Source organism: Melanotaenia boesemani, chromosome 9 (assembly GCF_017639745.1).
Source record: "Melanotaenia boesemani isolate fMelBoe1 chromosome 9, fMelBoe1.pri, whole genome shotgun sequence".
In the NCBI taxonomy this organism is placed as follows: domain Eukaryota; kingdom Metazoa; phylum Chordata; class Actinopteri; order Atheriniformes; family Melanotaeniidae; genus Melanotaenia; species Melanotaenia boesemani.
The window spans coordinates 37,453,587-37,479,385 of NC_055690.1; the positions used below are offsets into that span (position 1 = coordinate 37,453,587).

General features: G+C 47.4%; 1 protein-coding gene across 3 annotated transcripts in view; it reads right to left on the bottom strand.

The window, feature by feature from the left end:
• LOC121645639 (diacylglycerol kinase delta-like) overlaps positions 1-25,799 on the bottom strand; it is a 55,235-nt gene that overhangs the window by 5,709 nt on the left and 23,727 nt on the right. For all 3 annotated transcript variants that reach the window (XR_006011467.1, XM_041994220.1, XM_041994221.1), the window contains 14 exons: positions 12,557-12,719; positions 12,302-12,410; positions 11,607-11,746; positions 9,365-9,449; positions 6,087-6,181; positions 5,903-6,002; positions 3,146-3,461; positions 1,944-2,099; positions 1,750-1,875; positions 1,601-1,676; positions 1,370-1,480; positions 1,195-1,291; positions 1,016-1,123; positions 814-927 (listed from right to left, as the gene is read on the bottom strand). Coding sequence is in view for 2 of the 3 variants with exons in the window: in XM_041994220.1 (XP_041850154.1) it covers positions 814-927; positions 1,016-1,123; positions 1,195-1,291; positions 1,370-1,480; positions 1,601-1,676; positions 1,750-1,875; positions 1,944-2,099; positions 3,146-3,461; positions 5,903-6,002; positions 6,087-6,181; positions 9,365-9,449; positions 11,607-11,746; positions 12,302-12,410; positions 12,557-12,719 (1,796 nt within the window). In the remaining variant the exon portion in view is untranslated. The remainder of the gene's footprint in view (positions 1-813; positions 928-1,015; positions 1,124-1,194; positions 1,292-1,369; positions 1,481-1,600; positions 1,677-1,749; positions 1,876-1,943; positions 2,100-3,145; positions 3,462-5,902; positions 6,003-6,086; positions 6,182-9,364; positions 9,450-11,606; positions 11,747-12,301; positions 12,411-12,556; positions 12,720-25,799) is intronic.

Here is a 25,799-nt window from a genome sequence, read left to right on the forward strand (position 1 = left end):
GGTAAACATGTAAACAGGTAAACATGTAGACAGGTAGACAGGTAAACTTGTAGACAGGTAAACATGTAGACAGGTAGACAGGTAAACATGTAGACAGATAAACATGTAGACAGGTAAACATGTAGACAGGTAGACAGGTAAACATGTAAACAGGTAAACATGTAGACAGGTAGACAGGTAAACTTGTAGACAGGTAAACATGTAGACAGGTAGACAGGTAAACATGTAGACAGGTAAACATGTAGACAGATAAACATGTAGACAGGTAAACATGTAAACAGGTAAACATGTAGACAGGTAAACATGTAGACAGGTAGACAGGTAAACTTGTAGACAGATAAACATGTAGACAGGTAAACATGTAGACAGGTAAACATGTAGACAGGTAGACAGGTAAACTTGTAGACAGATAAACATGTAGACAGGTAAACATGTAGACAGGTAAACATGTAGACAGGTAGACAGGTTAACATGTAGACAGGTAAACATGTAGACAGGTAAACATGTAGACAGATAAACATGTAGACAGGTAAACATGTAAACAGGTAAACATGTAGACAGGTAGACAGGTAAACTTGTAGACAGATAAACATGTAGACAGGTAAACATGTAGACAGGTAAACATGTAGACAGGTAGACAGGTAAACTTGTAGACAGATAAACATGTAGACAGGTAAACATGTAGACAGGTAAACATGTAGACAGGTAGACAGGTAAACATGTAGACAGGTAAACATGTAGACAGGTAAACATGTAAACAGGTAAACATGTAGACAGGTAAACATGTAAACAGGTAAACATGTAGACAGGTACCTGGGCAATGCGGTGGTGTTGCAGGTTGATGACACGTGAAACCGCCATCTGCATGCTGCCAAATACGGCAACCACCTCCAGGATCTTATCATCAAATGACGGCGCTGTGAAGGTCTGACAGACAGACAGTCAGCTGTGACATCACTACTCATCTGTGACATCATCAGCTGGCATGAGGTAAAGTAAGCAGATCAGTTCTTACATCATCCTCTTTGGTTCCGCCCCAGAAGTTGGTTCCTCCCGCGTAACTTGGGATGTTCAGCACTGCAATTCCCTGCAGACTAGGGAGGGGGATGGGCCGGCCGTCACACTGAAACACACCAAGCATGCTCAGTGACAGCAGAGGTCAACACATGAAGCTGTTCTGGTTCTGCTCCTCACCTCCAGCAGGACTCTCTGCTCCAGGTTTTTGTAGGTTCTGTGCAGAAGCTCTTTGGTTCCCAACACTCCGTACCACATCATGTTCTTAGTCCGACTCCTGAGAACATGACCCAGTCAAACACATAAAACAGACTGTCTGTTTGTGTGTGTGTGTGTGTGTGTGTGTGTGTGTTACCTGCACTTTTCTGGGTGCTCGTCTCTCTTGTTGTTGAAGTCCAGGGAGATCTTGGCGTCCAGTCCGATACCAAAGTAGTTGTTCATGACACACTTCTCAGTGAAGCATTCCCTGATACACACACACACACACACACACACACACACACACACACACACACACACACACACAGGTGTTAGCGTGAGACCACCTGGTGGTCAAATGATGCAGGTTTACGGTCAGTGTCCTCACATGTTGTCGGGGTCGCAACTGAACGGATCGGCATTGACGAGCAGTCGACTGATGACGGAGCTGCTGGACAGAGAACCTAAAACAGACATAGGTGTGTGAGGCAGGTGTTCCCTCAGGTGGACAGAAACATAAAGCAGCTCCTCCCTTACCTGGAAAAAGGATCTTTGTGTTGAGCATGGGCATATTGTCCCTGCTTCCTGTGTAGACAGGAAGTGATGCAGCACCCAGCGACAAGCTGCCTTTACTGATGAGCTTCTCACATGGCGTCTTACTGACTGAAGACAGACACAAACGGGTCAATACCTGCTCACCTCACCTGTTCCAGCATTCTCCTCTTCCTCACCTCTACGAAAGCTGCGCTGCTTGGAGCTGTAGGTTGACTGCAGAGACATCTTGTCTTCATCCACATCTTCGTCCTCCTCCACCAGACTCACTTCCTGCTGGGCCCGGACCAGAGAGAACGCCTGATGCTGAGTCTGAGCATTCTGCTCGTCCACAGCTGAGACGGAGACAAAACACATCTGTAAACACACCTGCAAATAGCTGTAAATGCCAGAGGCCTGAACCAGGATGCTGGATTTTCTCTTATCTAGGTAACTTCAGGGTTAACCCGGGTTTTTCCTACGAAGCTGCTTAATTTCTTACTGGGTAAATCACCAAGATAACTGAATGCCTAACCAGCTCCAGAGCAGGTTCTGTTCTGGATCAGAGATCAAGTATAAAAGCTCCACCTCCTGACCAATCAGATCTCTTGCAAAATGCCCCGACCATTCTTAGAACATCCGGTCCACGTTGGTGGTGGATGGTGAGAGGAGGCTGAGGAGACGAAGAGCGCTGAAGAATGTTTCTGTCCTGGTTCTGGACTTGTTCCTGTTTAGCTCCACCAGGGTAGATCTGAGATAAAGAGCTTAATAATAAAGCTCACACATGGCAGAACTACAGAACCAGGAATTTATGAAACCACAACTACTCGTGTCGTCATGGTGAGGAATTAATATTCCAACAGAAATGCTCACACGGGTGCTGGGCCTCTAGAGACCTGGATGGAGACTATGAAGGAAAAAAAGGAACTGAGGAAGCTCCGCCCCAAATGTCTGGACCCTAATAATCAGTCATGTCCGTTTATATTGTCCCATTAGCTAATATCCAATATTCTCACCAAATTATCAACCGATTCACAATCCTTCCTGGCTGTTGCTATGGCAACAGTGTTGATTCTGGCCTGGATGATGCATTTACATTCTTAATATTTCCTCAAAAATAACGGTCTGCTCATATTCGGTGACGTAGCTGCTCTGCAGGGTTTCTCCATGTCTGCAATGGGTCAGACGCTGCAAACTCTCCCCCTTTTATGTAAGAACACTCTGAGCAAGAAGGAAAACCCTGGGTTCAATTACTGAGTTAAAAACCAGCTTCATAGTACCGCTGATCCAGATCCTGATTGTCTGGGTAACTTAACACAGGTAACAGAAATATACCCGGGGTACTCGGGGTTTAGTCCTGCTTCCTGGTCCAGGCCTTGGGACTCAGGACTCTGTCACCCACCTTTCTCTGTGTGTTCGATGATCTGTCTGATGGCCTTCTTCAGACTGTTGGCTCGCAACATTAGCTGCTCTCGAGGTTTAAAAATGGCGGCCGCTGCTAAGGAAGAGGGGTTGGTCCGTGGAGAGCAGGGAGGGGAGTTGGGTGGGATGTGAGGATGAGGAGCAGGATGAAGAGAAGGAGTGAAGACTATTACTTCCAGCTCTTCCTGCTCCTCAGCTAGGGTCGTCGGAGGAGATGGAGGGAGCGAAGATGAAGCCTGAGACTCGTCGTTTAGAGTCTTCAGAAGGGAGTCGAGTTTTTCGTTCAGCACACCGCACTGCAGAGCAAACATGACTCATCAATAACATAACAACTCATCTGTGACATACCATGACTCATCAACGACATAACACGACTCATCAACGACACAACCGTCAATGACATAACACGACACGTGAATGACATAACATGACTCATCAACAACATAACACGACACGACTCGTCAATGACATAACACGACTCATCAACGACATAACACGACTCAACAACAACATGACACGACCCGTCAATGACATAACATGACTCATCAACGACATAACACGACTTATCAACGACATAACAAGACTAATCAACAACATACGACTTATCAACGACATAACACGACTCATCGTAACATGACACGACTCATCAACAACATAACACGACTCATCAACAACATAACATGACACGACCTGTCAATAGCATGACTCATCAATGACATAACACGACTCATCAGTAACATAACACGACTCATCAACGACATAACATGACACGACCTGTCAATGACATAACATGACTCATCCACGAAATAACAGGACTCATCAATTACATAACATGACTCATCAATGACATAACATGATTCATCTGTGACATAACACGACTCATCAACGACATAACACGACACGACCCGTCAATGACATAACACGACTCATCAACGACATACCACGACTCATCAATGACATAACGCGGCTCATCAAGGACATAACACGACTCACACGACAACACGACTCATCAATGACATAACACAACACGAACCGTGAATGACATAACATGACTCATCAACGACATAACACGACACGACTCATCAATGACATACAACGACTCATCAATGACATAACACGACTCATCAATGACATAACAAGACACGTCAATGACATAACATGAGTGATCAATGACATAACACAACTCATCAATAACATAACACGACTCATCAATGACATAACATGACACGATCTGTCAATGACATAACATGACTCATCAATGACATACCACGACTCATCAATGACATAACACGACTCATCAATGACATAACAAGACACGTCAATGACATAACATGAGTGATCAATGACATAACACAACTCATCAATAACATAACACGACTCATCAATGACATAACATGACACGATCTGTCAATGACATAACATGACTCATCAATGACATAACACGACTCATCGACGAAATAACATGACTCATCAATGACATAACATGACACGATCTGTCAATGACATAACATGACTCATCAATGACATACCACGACTCATCAATGACATAACACGACTCATCAATGACATAACAAGACATGTCAATGACATAACACAACTCATCAATAACATAACACGACTCATCAATGACATAACATGACTCATCAATGACATAACCCGACTCATCGACGAAATAACATGACTCATCAATGACATAACATGACTCATCAATGACATAACACAACTAATCAATGACATAACACGATTCATCAACGACATAACATGACACGACAATGACATAACATGAGTGATCAATGACATAACACAACTCATCAATAACGTAACACGACTCATCAATGACATAACATGACACGATCTGTCAATGACATAACATGACTCATAAAATGACATAACACGACTCATCGAAGAGATAACGGGACTCATCAATGACATAACATGACTCATCAATGACATAACACAACTAATCAATGACATAACACGACTTAACAACGTAACACGACTCATCAAAAACATAACACAGCTCATCAATGACATAACACGACTCATCAATGACATACCACGACTCATCAATGACATAACATGACTGAACAATGACATAACACGAGTCATCAGTAACATAACACGACTCATCAATGACATAACATGACATGATCTGTCAATGACATAACATGACTGATCAATGACATAATACGACTCATCAGTAACATAACACGACTCATCGACGAAATAACAGGACTCATCAATGACATAACATGACTCATCAATGACATAACACAACTAATCAATGACATAACATGACTGATCAATGACATAATACGACTCATCAGTAACATAACACGACTCATCGACGAAATAACAGGACTCATCAATGACATAACATGACTCATCAATGACATAACACGACTAATCAATGACATAACACGACTCATTAATGACATAACACGACTCAGACAACATAACACGATTTATCGATGACATAACATGACACGACCTGTCAATGACATGACTCATCAACAACATAACACAGCTCATCAATAACATAACACAACTCATCAATGACATAACACAACTCATCAATGACACAACACGACTCATCAAGGACATAACACGACTTATCAAAGGCATAACACGGTTTATCGATGACATAACACAACTCATTAACAACATAACATGACTCATCAATGGTTTAAAATAAATGAAAGTTTAAAATAAATTTATTAATAAATAAATAAACAACCTTCTTGGCCATGGCTTCTGACTCTTCTGAACTCTCTGTGTTCTTCTCGTAAGCCTTACCGACTCGAGCTACAAAGTCCTTCACCGTCTCACACAGAACTCTGTCAGAAAACACAAACACAGCTGGTAAACAACAACAACCACCACCAGAGAAAGGGGAGGGGCTAAAGACAAACCCATCATACCTGGCTGAGGAGATTACCACCGAGTGCTGGTCTGAGGTCAGGATCTTAGACAGGTGAGCGGCCACGGAGTCCTCGTAAGTGAGAATCTGCTGAACCTGCAGCAGAGGAACAGGATAAGGAATGATATCACTTCCTGTTTCCAGAGAAAAAGTCTTACTGTCAAAGGAGGCGATGGTTTCTAAGCTACGTCACCACCTAACACCCGTCAGGATGGAAGGTTTCCAGGTGAACATTTGCCAACCTCATGCTGGTTCAGAAAGACACACATCATTCACTGCCCAGCTGTGATTCTGTGTGTGCCTGGACTGCCGGCTCGGTGTCAACCAGCACTTCACCGGCATGGACCAAGGTGGCCGAGTCCTGACGGTCACCCCAGAGCTCTTTCTCGGCAGGGTGCTGAAAGCTCCTGAGAGCTGCGGTGAAGAGACACGCCTAGACTCGCTGTGGTCATGGCTGGGAAGGCACCTCCGCTTGAGCTCCCCCTCATTTCGGCTGGAGCCCTTCCCTCTCCTGCATTCACTGCTGCAAGGGCTGCCGTCTCTCCTCCCGCGGCTGCCACCGTGGAGGCTGCCAGAGGAGGCCACTTTGCTGCAGACCTCTCCACCCGGAGACTCTCTGCAGTTGGAGCAGGCCCTTACGTGCTATTTGTGGAGGTCTCCGTTGTCTGACATGTCCATTTGAATAGGTTCCTCATGGTGGTTTCATACATCCATAACTTCACCACTTTCTACAATAGACCACACCTTTTCAAATGAGATGGCTTACACCCAAATCAAACAGGTTCTCATCTCTGCATCTTGAAAATTGATCTCACCCTCCACTCCTGCAAAGCTCTCTGATTGATAGTCCGACCAGAACATAGCTCCCCCAGCCAGCTCTCCCCTTTCATACATCATATACCAGTGCACATCACCAGCAGACATTAGAGGCATCCCTCTCCATACCCATATGCTTCTTCTGTCAGGTATCTCCTTCCCATTCCCAGGTGCAAAACACACATCAATCTCACAACCGAACATTAATAATCTGATTTTAGATAATAACATCCACTGTCTCTTTTTAACTGAAACTTGGCTCTGATGCATCAGTTATTCTCACCGAAGCTTCACTCCAAATTAAATTTTTTTATTTTCTAGAAGGGGAAGTAAAAAAAACACTTCAACTGCTCAACAATCAATATCAGCGCAAACAATCTCATTAATTATTCAACATTTGAACAACTTCCATTTGTTTTAAACAACTGCTTGTTTTATGCATCACAGTTTATTGACCACCAACCCCTCCTTCTATTGGATCTGAGCACCGCCTTTGATACAGCAGATCACCAGATATTCTTATACTCAGAAGTCCGGTGGGCCTCTCAGGTACTGCTCTTAAATGCTTTTACTCCTATCTCACAGATCAACAGTTATGTATAGTTATGTAAGTATGGATACATGCTCCTCAAAGACCCATAAAATCCAGAGTGGGGTTCCCCAAGGACCAGTTCTAGGCCCACTTCTTTTTAATCTGTCCATGTTGCCTCTTGGTCATCAGGAGACACAGCAATGGTTTCTACAGCTATGCTGATGACATGCTGCTTTACATCGCCGTGTCTCCTGATGACCTGGAGCCAGTTAACATCCTTTTAAACTGGATTTTAGATATAGAGTCATGGATGGCAGAGAACCTCTTACAGCTCAACCAGGACAAAACTGAAGTTTAAATTATTGGTCGTGAATACAAGAGAGAGATATTTTTACCAGAATTACAAAACTTTAAATATTGTCAGTGTGGGAGAAATCTGGGCGTCCTGTTAACTCTGAGCTGGATTTTATTCCACACATTAAAAACGTCACAAAACTGGATTTTACCATCTTAAAAACATCACCAGAGTCGCCCGTTCCTCTCTTTGCCAGCAGCGAGGTGCTGATGCTTCTAGTAGAAGAGTTTACTGTAACGCCTGCTCTCTGGTCTCTTACCTGCAGCTACTCCAGAACTCAGCAGCAAAGTTCTGACGAGGACCATAGGAAACACATCACACCAGGTTTAAAATCGCTGCATCGGCTCCCCGTAGGTTTCAGGATGATTTTAAGCTTCTTTTACTGGTTTTTAAATGTCTTAATGTCTTGGACCAGTTTATTTTTCTGACCTGCTCTTACATCATGAACCCTTGTGGACCCTGGGGTCCTCTGGTACCGGCCTCTTAGTTGTTCCCAAAGTCAGAACCAGGACTTCTGGTGACACCTCGATGTTTTCATTCCGCGGGGGGCGGGGGCATGTGCTTTGTTGGTATATGTGTGAGTTTGTGTGCGATTGTGTGAACTACTATGAGGTGTGTTTTAATGTTCTGTTATATTCTCTGGTGTGTGAAGGCTGTTAAATTTAGTTTCTAATAGGCAGAACTTGTTTTATTATGTAAAGCACTTTGTGTTGCTTTGTGCATGAAAAGTGCTCTATAAATAAAATTTGAACTGTTAAAGTGTGTCTGAGACTGATCTTGCCGATTTGCTCTCTACAACATCAGGAGGATCAGACCCTACCTGACTGAATACACGACCCAGCTCCTGGTCCAGGCTCTGGTCATTTCACACATTGACTACTGCAACTCCTTACTGGCTGGCCTGCCTGCATGCTCAGTTAAACCTCTGCAGATGATCCAGAACGCAGCAGCACGTCTGGTCTTCAACCAGCCCAAAAGAGCTCATGTCACTCTGCTGCTAATCGCTCTCCACTGGCTTCCAGTTGCAGCGCATCAGATTCAAAGCTCTGCTTCTGGCTTACAAAACAATAACCCAAACGGCTCCGGTCTACCTCCACTCCTTAATCCAGAGCTACACTCCCTCTCCACAGTTACGCTCTGCCAGTGAAAGACGCCCAGTGCTCCCACCACAAGGTGGCGCCACATCAGTAGCTAGACTCTTCTCCTCTGTTGTTCCCCGGTGGTGGAACCATCTACCAAACTCCGTCCGATCCACAGAGTCCTTATCCACTTTTAAAAGCAAGCTAAAGACTCAGTTGTTTAAGGAGCATTTCTACACTTAGCTTAACTCTTCTACTCAGAATGAGTTAGAAAGATTTGTCCAGCTCTTTGGTGGTGGTGTTAAAGCCCTGGCTCTAGCACTACATAACAGCACCTGGGTCCACCTGGACTCCCAGCAGTCAGACTACCACCTAATGATGACGTCCCTCCTGGTTGGTTTCTAAGTCGCTTAGAAGAAAAGTGTCTGATAAGTGACTAGAATAGAATAGAATAGAATAGAATAGAACACCGCAAGCAGGAAGTGATGTCATGTTACCTCAGAGTCATCACTGCAGTCCTCGGTTACAGTTGAGTTAGAGTTTTGCCGTGGAAACTTAGTTTCATAAACCATAATACTCCACCTGCAGAAAGAAAGGAGAATGACTGAACTCACCTGAACATACCTCCGTGACACACCTGTCTGTCTGACGTGGTCTCGCCTGTCTGACATGGTTTCGCCTGTCTGGCGTGGTCTTGTCTGTCTGTCTGATGTGGCCTCGCCTGTCTGTCTGAAGAGGTCTCGCCTGTCTAACGTGGTCTCACCTGTCTGGCGTGGTCTTGGTTTCGCCTGTCTGCCGTGGTTTCGCCTGTCTGGCGTGGTCTTGTCTGTCTGACGTGGTTTCGCCTGTCTGAAGTGGTCTCGCCTGTCTGAGGTGGTCTCGCCTGTCTGACGTGGTCTCATCTGTCTGTCTAACGTGGTCTCGCCTGTCTGACATGGTCTCGCTTGTCTGACGTGGTCTTGTCTGTATGAGGTGGTCTTGCCTGTCTGTCTTGTGTAGTCTCGCCTGTCTGTCTTGTGTAGTCTTGCCTGTCTGACGTGGTCTCGCTTGTCTGACGTGGTCTCGCTTGTCTGACATGGTCTCGCCTGTCTGGCGTGGTCTCGCCTGTCTGGCGTGGTCTTGGTTTCGCCTGTCTGGCGTGGTTTTGCCTGTCTGGTGTGGTCTCGCCTGTCTGGCGTGGTCTTGGTTTCGCCTGTCCGTCTTGTGTAGTCTCGCCTGTCTGACGTGGTCTCGCTTGTCTGACATGGTCTCGCCTGTCTGACGTGGTCTTGTCTGTCTGACGTGGTCTCGCTTGTCTGGCGTGGTTTCGCCTGTCTGGCATGGTCTTGTCTGGCATGGTCTTGTCTGTCTGGCGTGGTTTCGCCTGTCTGGCGTGGTTTTGCCTGTCTGGTGTGGTCTTGGTTTCGCCTGTCCGTCTTGTGTAGTCTCGCCTGTCTGACGTGGTCTCGCTTGTCTGACATGGTCTCGCCTGTCTGACGTGGTCTTGTCTGTCTGACGTGGTCTCGCTTGTCTGGCGTGGTTTCGCCTGTCTGGCATAGTCTTGTCTGGCATGGTCTTGTCTGTCTGGCGTGGTTTCGCCTGTCTGGCGTGGTTTCGCCTGTCTGGCATGGTCTTGTCTGTCTGGCGTGGTCTCGCCTGTCTGACGTGGTCTCGTCTGTCTGACGTGGTCTCGCCTGTCTGACGTGGTCTCGTCTGTCTGGCGTGGTCTCGCCTGTCTGGCAAGGTTTCGCTTGTCTGGCATGGTCTTGGTTTCGCCTGTCTGGCGTGGTCTCGCCTGTCTGGCGTGGTCTTGGTTTCGCCTGTCTGGCGTGGTCTCGCCTGTCTGGCGTGGTCTTGGTTTCGCCTGTCTGACATGGTTTCGCCTGTCTGGCGTGGTTTCGCTTGTCTGGCATGGTCTTGGTTTCGCCTGTCTGGCGTGGTCTCGCCTGTCTGGCGTGGTCTTGGTTTCGCCTGTCTGACATGGTTTCGCCTGTCTGGTGTGGTCCTGCCTGTCTGGCGTGGTCTTGTCTGTCTGACGTGGCCTCGCCTGTCTGACGTGGTCTTGTCTGTCTAACGTGGTCTCGTCTGTCTGACGTGGTCTCGCCTGTCTGACGTGGTCTCGCTTGTCTGACGTGGTCTTGTCTGTATGAGGTGGTCTCGCCTGTCTGACGTGGTCTCGCCTGTTTGGCGTGGTCTTGGTTTCGCCTGTCTGGCATGGTCTCACCTGTCTGGCATGGTCTTGTCTGTCTGGCGTGGTCTCGCCTGTCTGGCGTGGTCTCGCCTGTCTGGCGTGGTTTCGCCTGTCTGGCGTGGTCTTGTCTGTCTGGCGTGGTCTTGTCTGTCTGGCGTGGTTTCGCCTGTCTGGCGTGGTCTTGTCTGTCTGGCGTAGTTTCGCCTGTCTGGCGTGGTTTCGCCTGTCTGGCGAGGTCTTGTCTGTCTGGCATGGTCTCACCTGTCTGGCGTGGTCTCGTCTCTCTGGCGTGGTCTCGCCTGTCTGGCGTGGTCTCGCCTGTCTGGCGTGGTTTCGCCTGTCTGGCGTGGTTTCGCCTGTCTGGCGTGGTCTTGTCTGTCTGGCGTAGTTTCGCCTGTCTGGCGTGGTTTCGCCTGTCTGGCGAGGTCTTGTCTGTCTGGCATGGTCCCGCCTGTCTGGCATGGTCCCGCCTGTCTGGCGTGGTTTCGCCTGTCTGGCGTGGTCTTGTCTGTCTGACATGGTCTCGCCTGTCTGACTGACGTGGTCTCGCCTGTCTGACATCACCTTACCTGTCCAGCATCTTGGTGCTGGCTCTCTCCAGTTTTTCCAGGATCTGAGGAAGTTGAGTGTCATCGTCGCAGGCTGAACCCCATCCCAGAACCCGGGCCAGATCATTCCCCGTCCCCAGAGGGAGGACACCCAGCTGACACTAAGACAGAGACAGAGGTGAGTCACACCTGTCTTCTTCAAGACGCAGATCAGGTTTCCTACACAACACTTTGTAAATTGTCTCACTAGAAATACAGTGGTATGAACCGGAATGAACCGGACTCTGGTCCTGGATCGGTCTAATGTGAATCTTTCTATCGGGGATCAGTCCATCGTGGATCGTTCTAATGTGGATCGGTCCACGGTGGATCATTCTAACGTGGATCGGTCCAGCGTGGATCATTCCAACGTGGATCGGTCCAGCGTGGATCATTCCAACGTGGATCGGTCCAGCGTGGATCATTCTAACGCGGATCGGTCCACGTGGATCATTCTAACGTGGATCGGTCCAGCGTGGATCATTCTAACGTGGATCGGTCCAGCGTGGATCATTCCAACGTGGATCGGTCCAGCGTGGATCATTCCAACGCGGATCGGTCCACGTGGATCATTCTAACGTGGATCGGTCCAGCGTGGATCATTCTAACGCGGATCGGTCCACGTGGATCATTCTAAAGCGGATCGGTCCAGCGTGTATAACCAGAGCGCTTGGTACCTGTTTGTGCAGACTCAGAGTGTCTATCTCAGACAGAACCCAGCCGACGCTGCCATCTCCTCCACAAACCAGGATCCTGAACGTGTCAAACTTCTGGAACAGCCGCAGGCTGCAGAAAGACAGGTGTGACGTTTCAAACAGGTAAGCTTAGCTAGGCTTTTATTTATTATAAATCGGCTTGAAGTGGTTAGGTGTAAAGTCCTGAGATAACTGTTTTGAACTGGCGCTGTATAAATAAAGCTGAATTGAACTCACCCCAGGTGAGGCCCTCCATTCATCAGGTCGAACACCTGTGCCGGGTTCAGCAGCTGCTTGAAGCGCCGCAGGAACTTGACCCCCTGGTTGTCTCCACTTTTAGAGTTAACGAAGACCAGCAGAGGACTAGTGCAGGACGGAGGACAGGACGCCTTCCAGAAACCTGAAGACACAAGCAGCCCAGACCAGACTCAGCACACGCTCCAGCTGCAAGGAAAACCAGTTCTGATCTGATTCGGACCGGATCTGTCCGCTGATCCAAAACCAGGAGCTGCGGCCCTTCTCGGAAATGAAGTTGTACATTCACTGACTGTAATGAACCGTGTCCAACATGAGAAACATGGTCCAACATGGAGACGTGGTCCAACATGTGGCCCAACATGAGAAACGTGGTCCAACATGAGAAATGTGGTCCAACATGAAAAACATGGTCCAACATGGAGACGTGGTCCAACATGTGGCCCAACATGAGAAATGTGGTCCAACATGGAGACGTAGTCCAACATGAGAAACGTGGTCCAACATGAGAAAAGTGGTCCAACATGGAGATGTGGTCCAACATGAGAAATGTGGTCCAACATGAAAAACATGGTCCAACATGGAGACGTGGTCCAACATGTGGCCCAACATGAGAAACGTGGTCCAATATGAAAAACATGGTCCAACATGGAGACGTGGTCCAACATGTGGCCCAACATGAGAAATGTGGTCCAACATGTGGCCCAACATGAGAAACGTGGTCCAACATGAAAAACATGGTCCAACATGGAGACGTGGTCCAACATGTGGCCCAACATGAGAAATGTGGTCCAACATGGAGACGTGGTCCAACATGAGAAACGTGGTCCAACATGGAGACGTGGTCCAACATGAGAAACGTGGTCCAACATGAGAAAAGTGGTCCAACATGGAGATGTGGTCCAACATGAGAAATGTGGTCCAACATGAAAAACATGGTCCAACATGGAGACGTGGTCCAACATGTGGCCCAACATGAGAAACGTGGTCAAACATGAGAAATGTGGTCCAACATGAAAAACATGGTCCAACATGGAGACGTGGTCCAACATGTGGCCCAACATGAGAAATGTGGTCCAACATGGAGACGTGGTCCAACATGAGAAACGTGGTCCAACATGGAGATGTGGTCCAACATGAGAAATGTGGTCCAACATGAAAAACATGGTCCAACATGGAGACGTGGTCCAACACGTGGCCCAACATGAGAAACGTGGTCCAACATGAGAAATGTGGTCCAACATGAAAAACATGGTCCAACATGGAGACGTGGTCCAACATGTGGCCCAACATGAGAAATGTGGTCCAACATGGAGACGTGGTCCAACATGAGAAACGTGGTCCAACATGAGAAACGTGGTCCAACATGGAGATGTGGTCCAACATGAGAAATGTGGTCCAACATGAAAAACATGGTCCAACATGGAGACGTGGTCCAACATGTGGCCCAACATGAGAAACGTGGTCCAACATGAGAAATGTGGTCCAACATGAGAAATGTGGTCCAACATGAAAAACATGGACCAACATGGAGACGTGGTCCAACATGAGAAATGTGGTCCAACATGGAGACGTGGTCCAACATGAGAAATGTGGTCCAACATGAGAAATGTGGTCCAACATGGAGACGTGGTCCAACATGTGGCCCAACATGAGAAACGTGGTCCAACATGGAGACGTGGTCCAACATGTGGCCCAACACGAGAAACATGGTCCAACATGGAGACGTGGTCCAACATTTGGCCCAACATGAAAAACGTGGTCCAACACGAGAAACATGGTCCAACATGGAGACGTGGTCCAACATTTGGCCCAACATGAAAAACGTGGTCCAACATGAGAAATGTGGTCCAACATGGAGACGTAGTCCAACATAAGAAACGTGGTCCAACATGGAGACGTGGTCCAACATGTGGCCCAACATGAGAAATGTGGTCCAACATGGAGACGTGGTCCAACATGAGAAACGTGGTCAAACATGAGAAACGTGGTCCAACATGGAGATGTGGTCCAACATGAGAAATGTGGTCCAACATGAAAAACATGGTCCAACATGGAGACGTGGTCCAACATGTGGCCCAACATGAGAAACGTGGTCCAACATGAGAAATGTGGTCCAACATGAAAAACATGGACCAACATGGAGACGTGGTCCAACATGAGAAATGTGGTCCAACATGGAGACGTGGTCCAACATGAGAAATGTGGTCCAACATGAGAAATGTGGTCCAACATGGAGACGTGGTCCAACATGTGGCCCAACATGAGAAACGTGGTCCAACATGGAGACGTGGTCCAACGTGTGGCCCAACACGAGAAACATGGTCCAACATGGAGACGTGGTCCAACATTTGGCCCAACATGAAAAACGTGGTCCAACACGAGAAACATGGTCCAACATGGAGACGTGGTCCAACATTTGGCCCAACATGAAAAACGTGATCCAACATGAGAAATGTGGTCCAACATGGAGACGTAGTCCAACATGAGAAACGTGGTCCAACATGAGAAACGTGGTCCAACATGGAGATGTGGTCCAACATGAGAAATGTGGTCCAACATGAAAAACATGGTCCAACATGGAGACGTGGTCCAACATGTGGCCCAACATGAGAAATGTGGTCCAACATGGAGACGTAGTCCAACATGAGAAACGTGGTCCAACATGAGAAACGTGGTCCAACATGGAGATGTGGTCCAACATGAGAAATGTGGTCCAACATGAAAAACATGGTCCAACATGGAGACGTGGTCCAACATGTGGCCCAACATGAGAAACGTGGTCCAACATGAGAAATGTGGTCCAACATGAAAAACATGGTCCAACATGGAGACGTGGTCCAACATTTGGCCCAACATGAAAAACGTGGTCCAACATGAGAAATGTGGTCCAACATGGAGACGTAGTCCAACATAAGAAACGTGGTCCAACATGGAGACGTGGTCCAACATGTGGCCCAACATGAGAAATGTGGTCCAACATGGAGACGTGGTCCAACATGAGAAACGTGGTCAAACATGAGAAACGTGGTCCAACATGGAGATGTGGTCCAACATGAGAAATGTGGTCCAACATGAAAAACATGGACCAACATGGAGACGTGGTCCAACATGAGAAATGTGGTCCAACATGGAGACGTGGTCCAACATGAGAAATGTGGTCCAACATGAGAAATGTGGTCCAACATGGAGACGTGGTCCAACATGTGGCCCAACATGAGAAACGTGGTCCAACATGGAGACGTGGTCCAACATGTGGCCCAACACGAGAAACATGGTCCAACATGGAGACGTGGTCCAACATTTGGCCCAACATGAAAAACGTGGTCCAACACGAGAAACATGGTCCAACATGGAGACGTGGTCCAACATTTGGCCCAACATGAAAAACGTGATCCAACATGAGAAATGTGGTCCAACATGGAGACGTAGTCCAACATGAGAAACGTGGTCCAACATGAGAAACGTGGTCCAACATGGAGATGTGGTCCAACATGAGAAATGTGGTCCAACATGAAAAACATGGTCCAACATGGAGACGTGGTCCAACATGTGGCCCAACATGAGAAATGTGGTCCAACATGGAGACGTAGTCCAACATGAGAAACGTGGTCCAACATGAGAAACGTGGTCCAACATGGAGATGTGGTCCAACATGAGAAATGTGGTCCAACATGAAAAACATGGTCCAACATGGAGACGTGATCCAACATGTGGCCCAACATGAGAAACGTGGTCCAACATGAGAAATGTGGTTCAACATGAAAAACATGGTCCAACATGGAGACGTGGTCCAACATGTGGCCCAACATGAGAAATGTGGTCCAACATGGAGACGTGGTCCAACATGAGAAACGTGGTCCAACATGAGAAACGTGGTCCAACATGGAGATGTGGTCCAACATGAGAAATTTGGTCCAACATGAAAAACATGGTCCAACATGGAGACGTGGTCCAACATGTGGCCCAACATGAGAAATGTGGTCCAACATGAGAAATGTGGTCCAACATGAGAAATGTGGTCCAACATGAAAAACATGGTCCAACATGGAGACGTGGTCCAACATGTGGCCCAACATGAGAAATGTGGTCCAACATGGAGACGTGGTCCAACATGAGAAATGTGGTCCAACATGAAAAACATGGTCCAACATGGAGACATGGTCCAACATGTGGCCCAACATGAGAAACGTGGTCCAACATGAGAAACGTGGTCCAACATGAGAAATGTGGTCCAACATGAAAAACATGGACCAACATGGAGACGTAGTCCAACATGAGAAATGTGGTCCAACATGGAGACGTGGTCCAACATGAGAAATGTGGTCCAACATGGAGACGTGGTCCAACATGTGGCCCAACATGAGAAACGTGGTCCAACATGGAGACGTGGTCCAACATGTGGCCCAACACGAGAAACATGGTCCAACATGGAGACGTGGTCCAACATTTGGCCCAACATGAAAAACATGGTCCAACACGAGAAACATGGTCCAACATGGAGACGTGGTCCAACATTTGGCCCAACATGAAAAACGTGGTCCAACATGAGTAATGTGGTCCAACATGGAGACGTAGTCCAACATGAAAAACGTGGTCCAACATGAGAAACGTGGTCCAACATGGAGATGTGGTCCAACATGAGAAATGTGGTCCAACATGAAAAACATGGTCCAACATGGAGACGTGGTCCAACATGTGGCCCAACATGAGAAACGTGGTCCAACATGAGAAATGTGGTCCAACATGAAAAACATGGTCCAACATGGAGACGTGGTCCAACATGTGGCCCAACATGAGAAATGTGGTCCAACATGGAGACGTGGTCCAACATGAGAAACGTGGTCCAACATGAGAAACGTGGTCCAACATGGAGATGTGGTCCAACATGAGAAATGTGGTCCAACATGAAAAACATGGTCCAACATGGAGACGTGGTCCAACATGTGGCCCAACATGAGAAACGTGGTCCAACATGAGAAATGTGGTCCAACATGAAAAACATGGTCCAACATGGAGACGTGGTCCAACATGTGGCCCAACATGAGAAATGTGGTCCAACATGGAGACGTGGTCCAACATGAGAAACGTGGTCCAACATGAGAAACGTGGTCCAACATGGAGATGTGGTCCAACATGAGAAATGTGGTCCAACATGAAAAACATGGTCCAACATGGAGACGTGGTCCAACATGTGGCCCAACATGAGAAACGTGGTCCAACATGAGAAATGTGGTCCAACATGAGAAATGTGGTCCAACATGAAAAACATGGACCAACATGGAGACGTGGTCCAACATGAGAAATGTGGTCCAACATGGAGACGTGGTCCAACATGAGAAATGTGGTCCAACATGAGAAACGTGGTCCAACATGGAGACGTGGTCCAACATGTGGCCCAACATGAGAAACGTGGTCCAACATGGAGACGTGGTCCAACATGTGGCCCGACACGAGAAACATGGTCCAACATGGAGACGTGGTCCAACATTTGGCCCAACATGAAAAACGTGGTCCAACACGAGAAACATGGTCCAACATGGAGACGTGGTCCAACATTTGGCCCAACATGAAAAACGTGGTCCAACATGAGAAATGTGGTCCAACATGGAGACGTAGTCCAACATGAGAAACGTGGTCCAACATGAGAAACGTGGTCCAACATGGAGATGTGGTCCAACATGAGAAATGTGGTCCAACATGAAAAACATGGTCCAACATGGAGACGTGGTCCAACATGTGGCCCAACATGAGAAATGTGGTCCAACATGGAGACGTAGTCCAACATGAGAAACGTGGTCCAACATGAGAAACGTGGTCCAACATGGAGATGTGGTCCAACATGAGAAATGTGGTCCAACATGAAAAACATGGTCCAACATGGAGACGTGGTCCAACATGTGGCCCAACATGAGAAACGTGGTCCAACATGAGAAATGTGGTCCAACATGAAAAACATGGTCCAACATGGAGACGTGGTCCAACATGTGGCCCAACATGAGAAATGTGGTCCAACATGGAGACGTGGTCCAACATGAGAAACGTGGTCCAACATGAAAAACATGGTCCAACATGGAGACGTGGTCCAACACGTGGCCCAACATGAGAAACGTGGTCCAACATGGAGACGTGGTCCAACATGAGAAACGTGGTCCAACATGGAGATGTGGTCCAACATGAGAAATGTGGTCCAACATGAAAAACATGGTCCAACATGGAGACGTGGTCCAACACGTGGCCCAACATGAGAAACGTGGTCCAACATGAGAAATGTGGTCCAACATGAAAAACATGGTCCAACATGGAGACGTGGTCCAACATGTGGCCCAACATGAGAAATGTGGTCCAACATGGAGACGTGGTCCAACATGAGAAACGTGGTCCAACATGAGAAACGTGGTCCAACATGGAGATGTGGTCCAACATGAGAAATGTGGTCCAACATGAAAAACATGGTCCAACATGGAGACGTGGTCCAACATGTGGCCCAACATGAGAAACGTGGTCCAACATGAGAAATGTGGTCCAACATGAGAAATGTGGTCCAACATGAAAAACATGGACCAACATGGAGACGTGGTCCAACATGAGAAATGTGGTCCAACATGGAGACGTGGTCCAACATGAGAAATGTGGTCCAACATGAGAAATGTGGTCCAACATGGAGACGTGGTCCAACATGTGGCCCAACATGAGAAACGTGGTCCAACATGGAGACGTGGTCCAACATGTGGCCCAACAAGAGAAACATGGTCCAACATGGAGACGTGGTCCAACATTTGGCCCAACATGAAAAACGTGGTCCAACACGAGAAACATGGTCCAACATGGAGACGTGGTCCAACATTTGGCCCAACATGAAAAACGTGGTCCAACATGAGAAATGTGGTCCAACATGGAGACGTAGTCCAACATAAGAAACGTGGTCCAACATGGAGACGTGGTCCAACATGTGGCCCAACATGAGAAATGTGGTCCAACATGGAGACGTGGTCCAACATGAGAAACGTGGTCAAACATGAGAAACGTGGTCCAACATGGAGATGTGGTCCAACATGAGAAATGTGGTCCAACATGAAAAACATGGTCCAACATGGAGACGTGGTCCAACATGTGGCCCAACATGAGAAACGTGGTCCAACATGAGAAATGTGGTCCAACATGAAAAACATGGACCAACATGGAGACGTGGTCCAACATGAGAAATGTGGTCCAACATGGAGACGTGGTCCAACATGAGAAATGTGGTCCAACATGAGAAATGTGGTCCAACATGGAGACGTGGTCCAACATGTGGCCCAACATGAGAAACGTGGTCCAACATGGAGACGTGGTCCAACGTGTGGCCCAACACGAGAAACATGGTCCAACATGGAGACGTGGTCCAACATTTGGCCCAACATGAAAAACGTGGTCCAACACGAGAAACATGGTCCAACATGGAGACGTGGTCCAACATTTGGCCCAACATGAAAAACGTGATCCAACATGAGAAATGTGGTCCAACATGGAGACGTAGTCCAACATGAGAAACGTGGTCCAACATGAGAAACGTGGTCCAACATGGAGATGTGGTCCAACATGAGAAATGTGGTCCAACATGAAAAACATGGTCCAACATGGAGACGTGGTCCAACATGTGGCCCAACATGAGAAATGTGGTCCAACATGGAGACGTAGTCCAACATGAGAAACGTGGTCCAACATGAGAAACGTGGTCCAACATGGAGATGTGGTCCAACATGAGAAATGTGGTCCAACATGAAAAACATGGTCCAACATGGAGACGTGGTCCAACATGTGGCCCAACATGAGAAACGTGGTCCAACATGAGAAATGTGGTCCAACATGAAAAACATGGTCCAACATGGAGACGTGGTCCAACATTTGGCCCAACATGAAAAACGTGGTCCAACATGAGAAATGTGGTCCAACATGGAGACGTAGTCCAACATAAGAAACGTGGTCCAACATGGAGACGTGGTCCAACATGTGGCCCAACATGAGAAATGTGGTCCAACATGGAGACGTGGTCCAACATGAGAAACGTGGTCAAACATGAGAAACGTGGTCCAACATGGAGATGTGGTCCAACATGAGAAATGTGGTCCAACATGAAAAACATGGACCAACATGGAGACGTGGTCCAACATGAGAAATGTGGTCCAACATGGAGACGTGGTCCAACATGAGAAATGTGGTCCAACATGAGAAATGTGGTCCAACATGGAGACGTGGTCCAACATGTGGCCCAACATGAGAAACGTGGTCCAACATGGAGACGTGGTCCAACATGTGGCCCAACACGAGAAACATGGTCCAACATGGAGACGTGGTCCAACATTTGGCCCAACATGAAAAACGTGGTCCAACACGAGAAACATGGTCCAACATGGAGACGTGGTCCAACATTTGGCCCAACATGAAAAACGTGATCCAACATGAGAAATGTGGTCCAACATGGAGACGTAGTCCAACATGAGAAACGTGGTCCAACATGAGAAACGTGGTCCAACATGGAGATGTGGTCCAACATGAGAAATGTGGTCCAACATGAAAAACATGGTCCAACATGGAGACGTGGTCCAACATGTGGCCCAACATGAGAAATGTGGTCCAACATGGAGACGTAGTCCAACATGAGAAACGTGGTCCAACATGAGAAACGTGGTCCAACATGGAGATGTGGTCCAACATGAGAAATGTGGTCCAACATGAAAAACATGGTCCAACATGGAGACGTGATCCAACATGTGGCCCAACATGAGAAACGTGGTCCAACATGAGAAATGTGGTTCAACATGAAAAACATGGTCCAACATGGAGACGTGGTCCAACATGTGGCCCAACATGAGAAATGTGGTCCAACATGGAGACGTGGTCCAACATGAGAAACGTGGTCCAACATGAGAAACGTGGTCCAACATGGAGATGTGGTCCAACATGAGAAATGTGGTCCAACATGAAAAACATGGTCCAACATGGAGACGTGGTCCAACATGTGGCCCAACATGAGAAATGTGGTCCAACATGAGAAATGTGGTCCAACATGAGAAATGTGGTCCAACATGAAAAACATGGTCCAACATGGAGACGTGGTCCAACATGTGGCCCAACATGAGAAATGTGGTCCAACATGGAGACGTGGTCCAACATGAGAAATGTGGTCCAACATGAAAAACATGGTCCAACATGGAGACATGGTCCAACATGTGGCCCAACATGAGAAACGTGGTCCAACATGAGAAACGTGGTCCAACATGAGAAATGTGGTCCAACATGAAAAACATGGACCAACATGGAGACGTAGTCCAACATGAGAAATGTGGTCCAACATGGAGACGTGGTCCAACATGAGAAATGTGGTCCAACATGGAGACGTGGTCCAACATGTGGCCCAACATGAGAAACGTGGTCCAACATGGAGACGTGGTCCAACATGTGGCCCAACACGAGAAACATGGTCCAACATGGAGACGTGGTCCAACATTTGGCCCAACATGAAAAACATGGTCCAACACGAGAAACATGGTCCAACATGGAGACGTGGTCCAACATTTGGCCCAACATGAAAAACGTGGTCCAACATGAGTAATGTGGTCCAACATGGAGACGTAGTCCAACATGAAAAACGTGGTCCAACATGAGAAACGTGGTCCAACATGGAGATGTGGTCCAACATGAGAAATGTGGTCCAACATGAAAAACATGGTCCAACATGGAGACGTGGTCCAACATGTGGCCCAACATGAGAAACGTGGTCCAACATGAGAAATGTGGTCCAACATGAAAAACATGGTCCAACATGGAGACGTGGTCCAACATGTGGCCCAACATGAGAAATGTGGTCCAACATGGAGACGTGGTCCAACATGAGAAACGTGGTCCAACATGAGAAACGTGGTCCAACATGGAGATGTGGTCCAACATGAGAAATGTGGTCCAACATGAAAAACATGGTCCAACATGGAGACGTGGTCCAACATGTGGCCCAACATGAGAAACGTGGTCCAACATGAGAAATGTGGTCCAACATGAAAAACATGGTCCAACATGGAGACGTGGTCCAACATGTGGCCCAACATGAGAAATGTGGTCCAACATGGAGACGTGGTCCAACATGAGAAACGTGGTCCAACATGAGAAAAGTGGTCCAACATGGAGATGTGGTCCAACATGAGAAATGTGGTCCAACATGAAAAACATGGTCCAACATGGAGACGTGGTCCAACATGTGGCCCAACATGAGAAACGTGGTCCAACATGAGAAATGTGGTCCAACATGAGAAATGTGGTCCAACATGAAAAACATGGACCAACATGGAGACGTGGTCCAACATGAGAAATGTGGTCCAACATGGAGACGTGGTCCAACATGAGAAATGTGGTCCAACATGAGAAACGTGGTCCAACATGGAGACGTGGTCCAACATGTGGCCCAACATGAGAAACGTGGTCCAACATGGAGACGTGGTCCAACATGTGGCCCGACACGAGAAACATGGTCCAACATGGAGACGTGGTCCAACATTTGGCCCAACATGAAAAACGTGGTCCAACACGAGAAACATGGTCCAACATGGAGACGTGGTCCAACATTTGGCCCAACATGAAAAACGTGGTCCAACATGAGAAATGTGGTCCAACATGGAGACGTAGTCCAACATGAGAAACGTGGTCCAACATGAGAAACGTGGTCCAACATGGAGATGTGGTCCAACATGAGAAATGTGGTCCAACATGAAAAACATGGTCCAACATGGAGACGTGGTCCAACATGTGGCCCAACATGAGAAATGTGGTCCAACATGGAGACGTAGTCCAACATGAGAAACGTGGTCCAACATGAGAAACGTGGTCCAACATGGAGATGTGGTCCAACATGAGAAATGTGGTCCAACATGAAAAACATGGTCCAACATGGAGACGTGGTCCAACATGTGGCCCAACATGAGAAACGTGGTCCAACATGAGAAATGTGGTCCAACATGAAAAACATGGTCCAACATGGAGACGTGGTCCAACATGTGGCCCAACATGAGAAATGTGGTCCAACATGGAGACGTGGTCCAACATGAGAAACGTGGTCCAACATGAGAAACGTGGTCCAACATGGAGATGTGGTCCAACATGAGAAATGTGGTCCAACATGAAAAACATGGTCCAAAATGGAGACGTGGTCCAACATGTGGCCCAACATGAGAAACGTGGTCCAACATGAGAAATGTGGTCCAACATGAAAAACATGGTCCAACATGGAGACGTGGTCCAACATGTGGCCCAACATGAGAAATGTGGTCCAACATGGAGACGTGGTCCAACATGAGAAACGTGGTCCAACATGAGAAACGTGGTCCAACATGGAGATGTGGTCCAACATGAGAAATGTGGTCCAACATGAAAAACATGGTCCAACATGGAGACATGGTCCAACATGTGGCCCAACATGAGAAACGTGGTCCAACATGAGAAATGTGGTCCAACATGAGAAATGTGGTCCAACATGAAAAACATGGACCAACATGGAGACGTGGTCCAACATGAGAAATGTGGTCCAACATGGAGACGTGGTCCAACATGAGAAATGTGGTCCAACATGAGAAATGTGGTCCAACATGGAGACGTGGTCCAACATGTGGCCCAACATGAGAAACGTGGTCCAACATGGGGACGTGGTCCAACATGTGGCCCAACACGAGAAACATGGTCCAACATGGAGACGTGGTCCAACATTTGGCCCAACATGAAAAACATGGTCCAACACGAGAAACATGGTCCAACATGGAGACGTGGTCCAACATTTGGCCCAACATGAAAAACGTGGTCCAACATGAGAAATGTGGTCCAACATGAGAAACGTGGTCCAACATGGAGATGTGGTCCAACATGAGAAATGTGGTCCAACATGAAAAACATGGTCCAACATGGAGACGTGGTCCAACATGTGGCCCAACATGAGAAATGTGGTCCAACATGGAGACGTAGTCCAACATGAGAAACGTGGTCCAACATGAGAAACGGGGTCCAACATGGAGATGTGGTCCAACATGAGAAATGTGGTCCAACATGAAAAACATGGTCCAACATGGAGACATGGTCCAACATGTGGCCCAACATGAGAAACGTGGTCCAACATGAGAAATGTGGTCCAACATGAAAAACATGGTCCAACATGGAGACGTGGTCCAACATGTGGCCCAACATGAGAAATGTGGTCCAACATGGAGACGTGGTCCAACATGAGAAACGTGGTCCAACATGGAGATGTGGTCCAACATGAGAAATGTGGTCCAACATGAAAAACATGGTCCAACATGGAGACATGGTCCAACATGTTGCCCAACATGAGAAACGTGGTCCAACATGAGAAATGTGGTCCAACATGAAAAACATGGACCAACATGGAGACGTGGTCCAACATGAGAAATGTGGTCCAACATGGAGACGTGGTCCAACATGAGAAATGTGGTCCAACATGAGAAACGTGGTCCAACATGGAGACGTGGTCCAACATGTGGCCCAACACGAGAAACATGGTCCAACATGGAGACGTGGTCCAACATTTGGCCCAACATGAAAAACGTGGTCCAACACGAGAAACATGGTCCAACATGGAGACGTGGTCCAACATTTGGCCCAACATGAAAAACGTGGTCCAACATGAGAAATGTGGTCCAACATGTGGCCCAACATAAGGAACATGGTCCAACATGGAGACGTGGATTAACATGTGGCCCAACATAAGGAACATGGTCCAACATGGTGACGTGGATTAACATGTGGTCCAACATAAGGAACATGGTCCAACATGGAGACGTGGATTAACATGTGGTCCAACATAAGGAACATGGTCCAACATGGAAACGTGGACTAAAATGTGGCCCAACATAGAGAAGCAGCTTGATGTTCCTGTGGCTACAGCTGCACATATTATTCAGAAATGTAAGATCCATGGGACTGTAGCCAACCTCCCTGGACGTGGCCGCAGGAGGAAAACTGATGACAAATCAAAGAGACAGACGGATGGACGGACGACGGACGGACAGACAGACAGACAGACAGACAGACAGACAGACAGACAGACAGACAGACAGACAGACAGACAGACAGACAGACAGACAGACAGACAGACAGACAGATAGATAGATACTTTATTGATCTCGAGGGAAATTCAAGCATCCAGTAGCATATACATACATTAAAGGTTAGTACTTGACATTAGGGG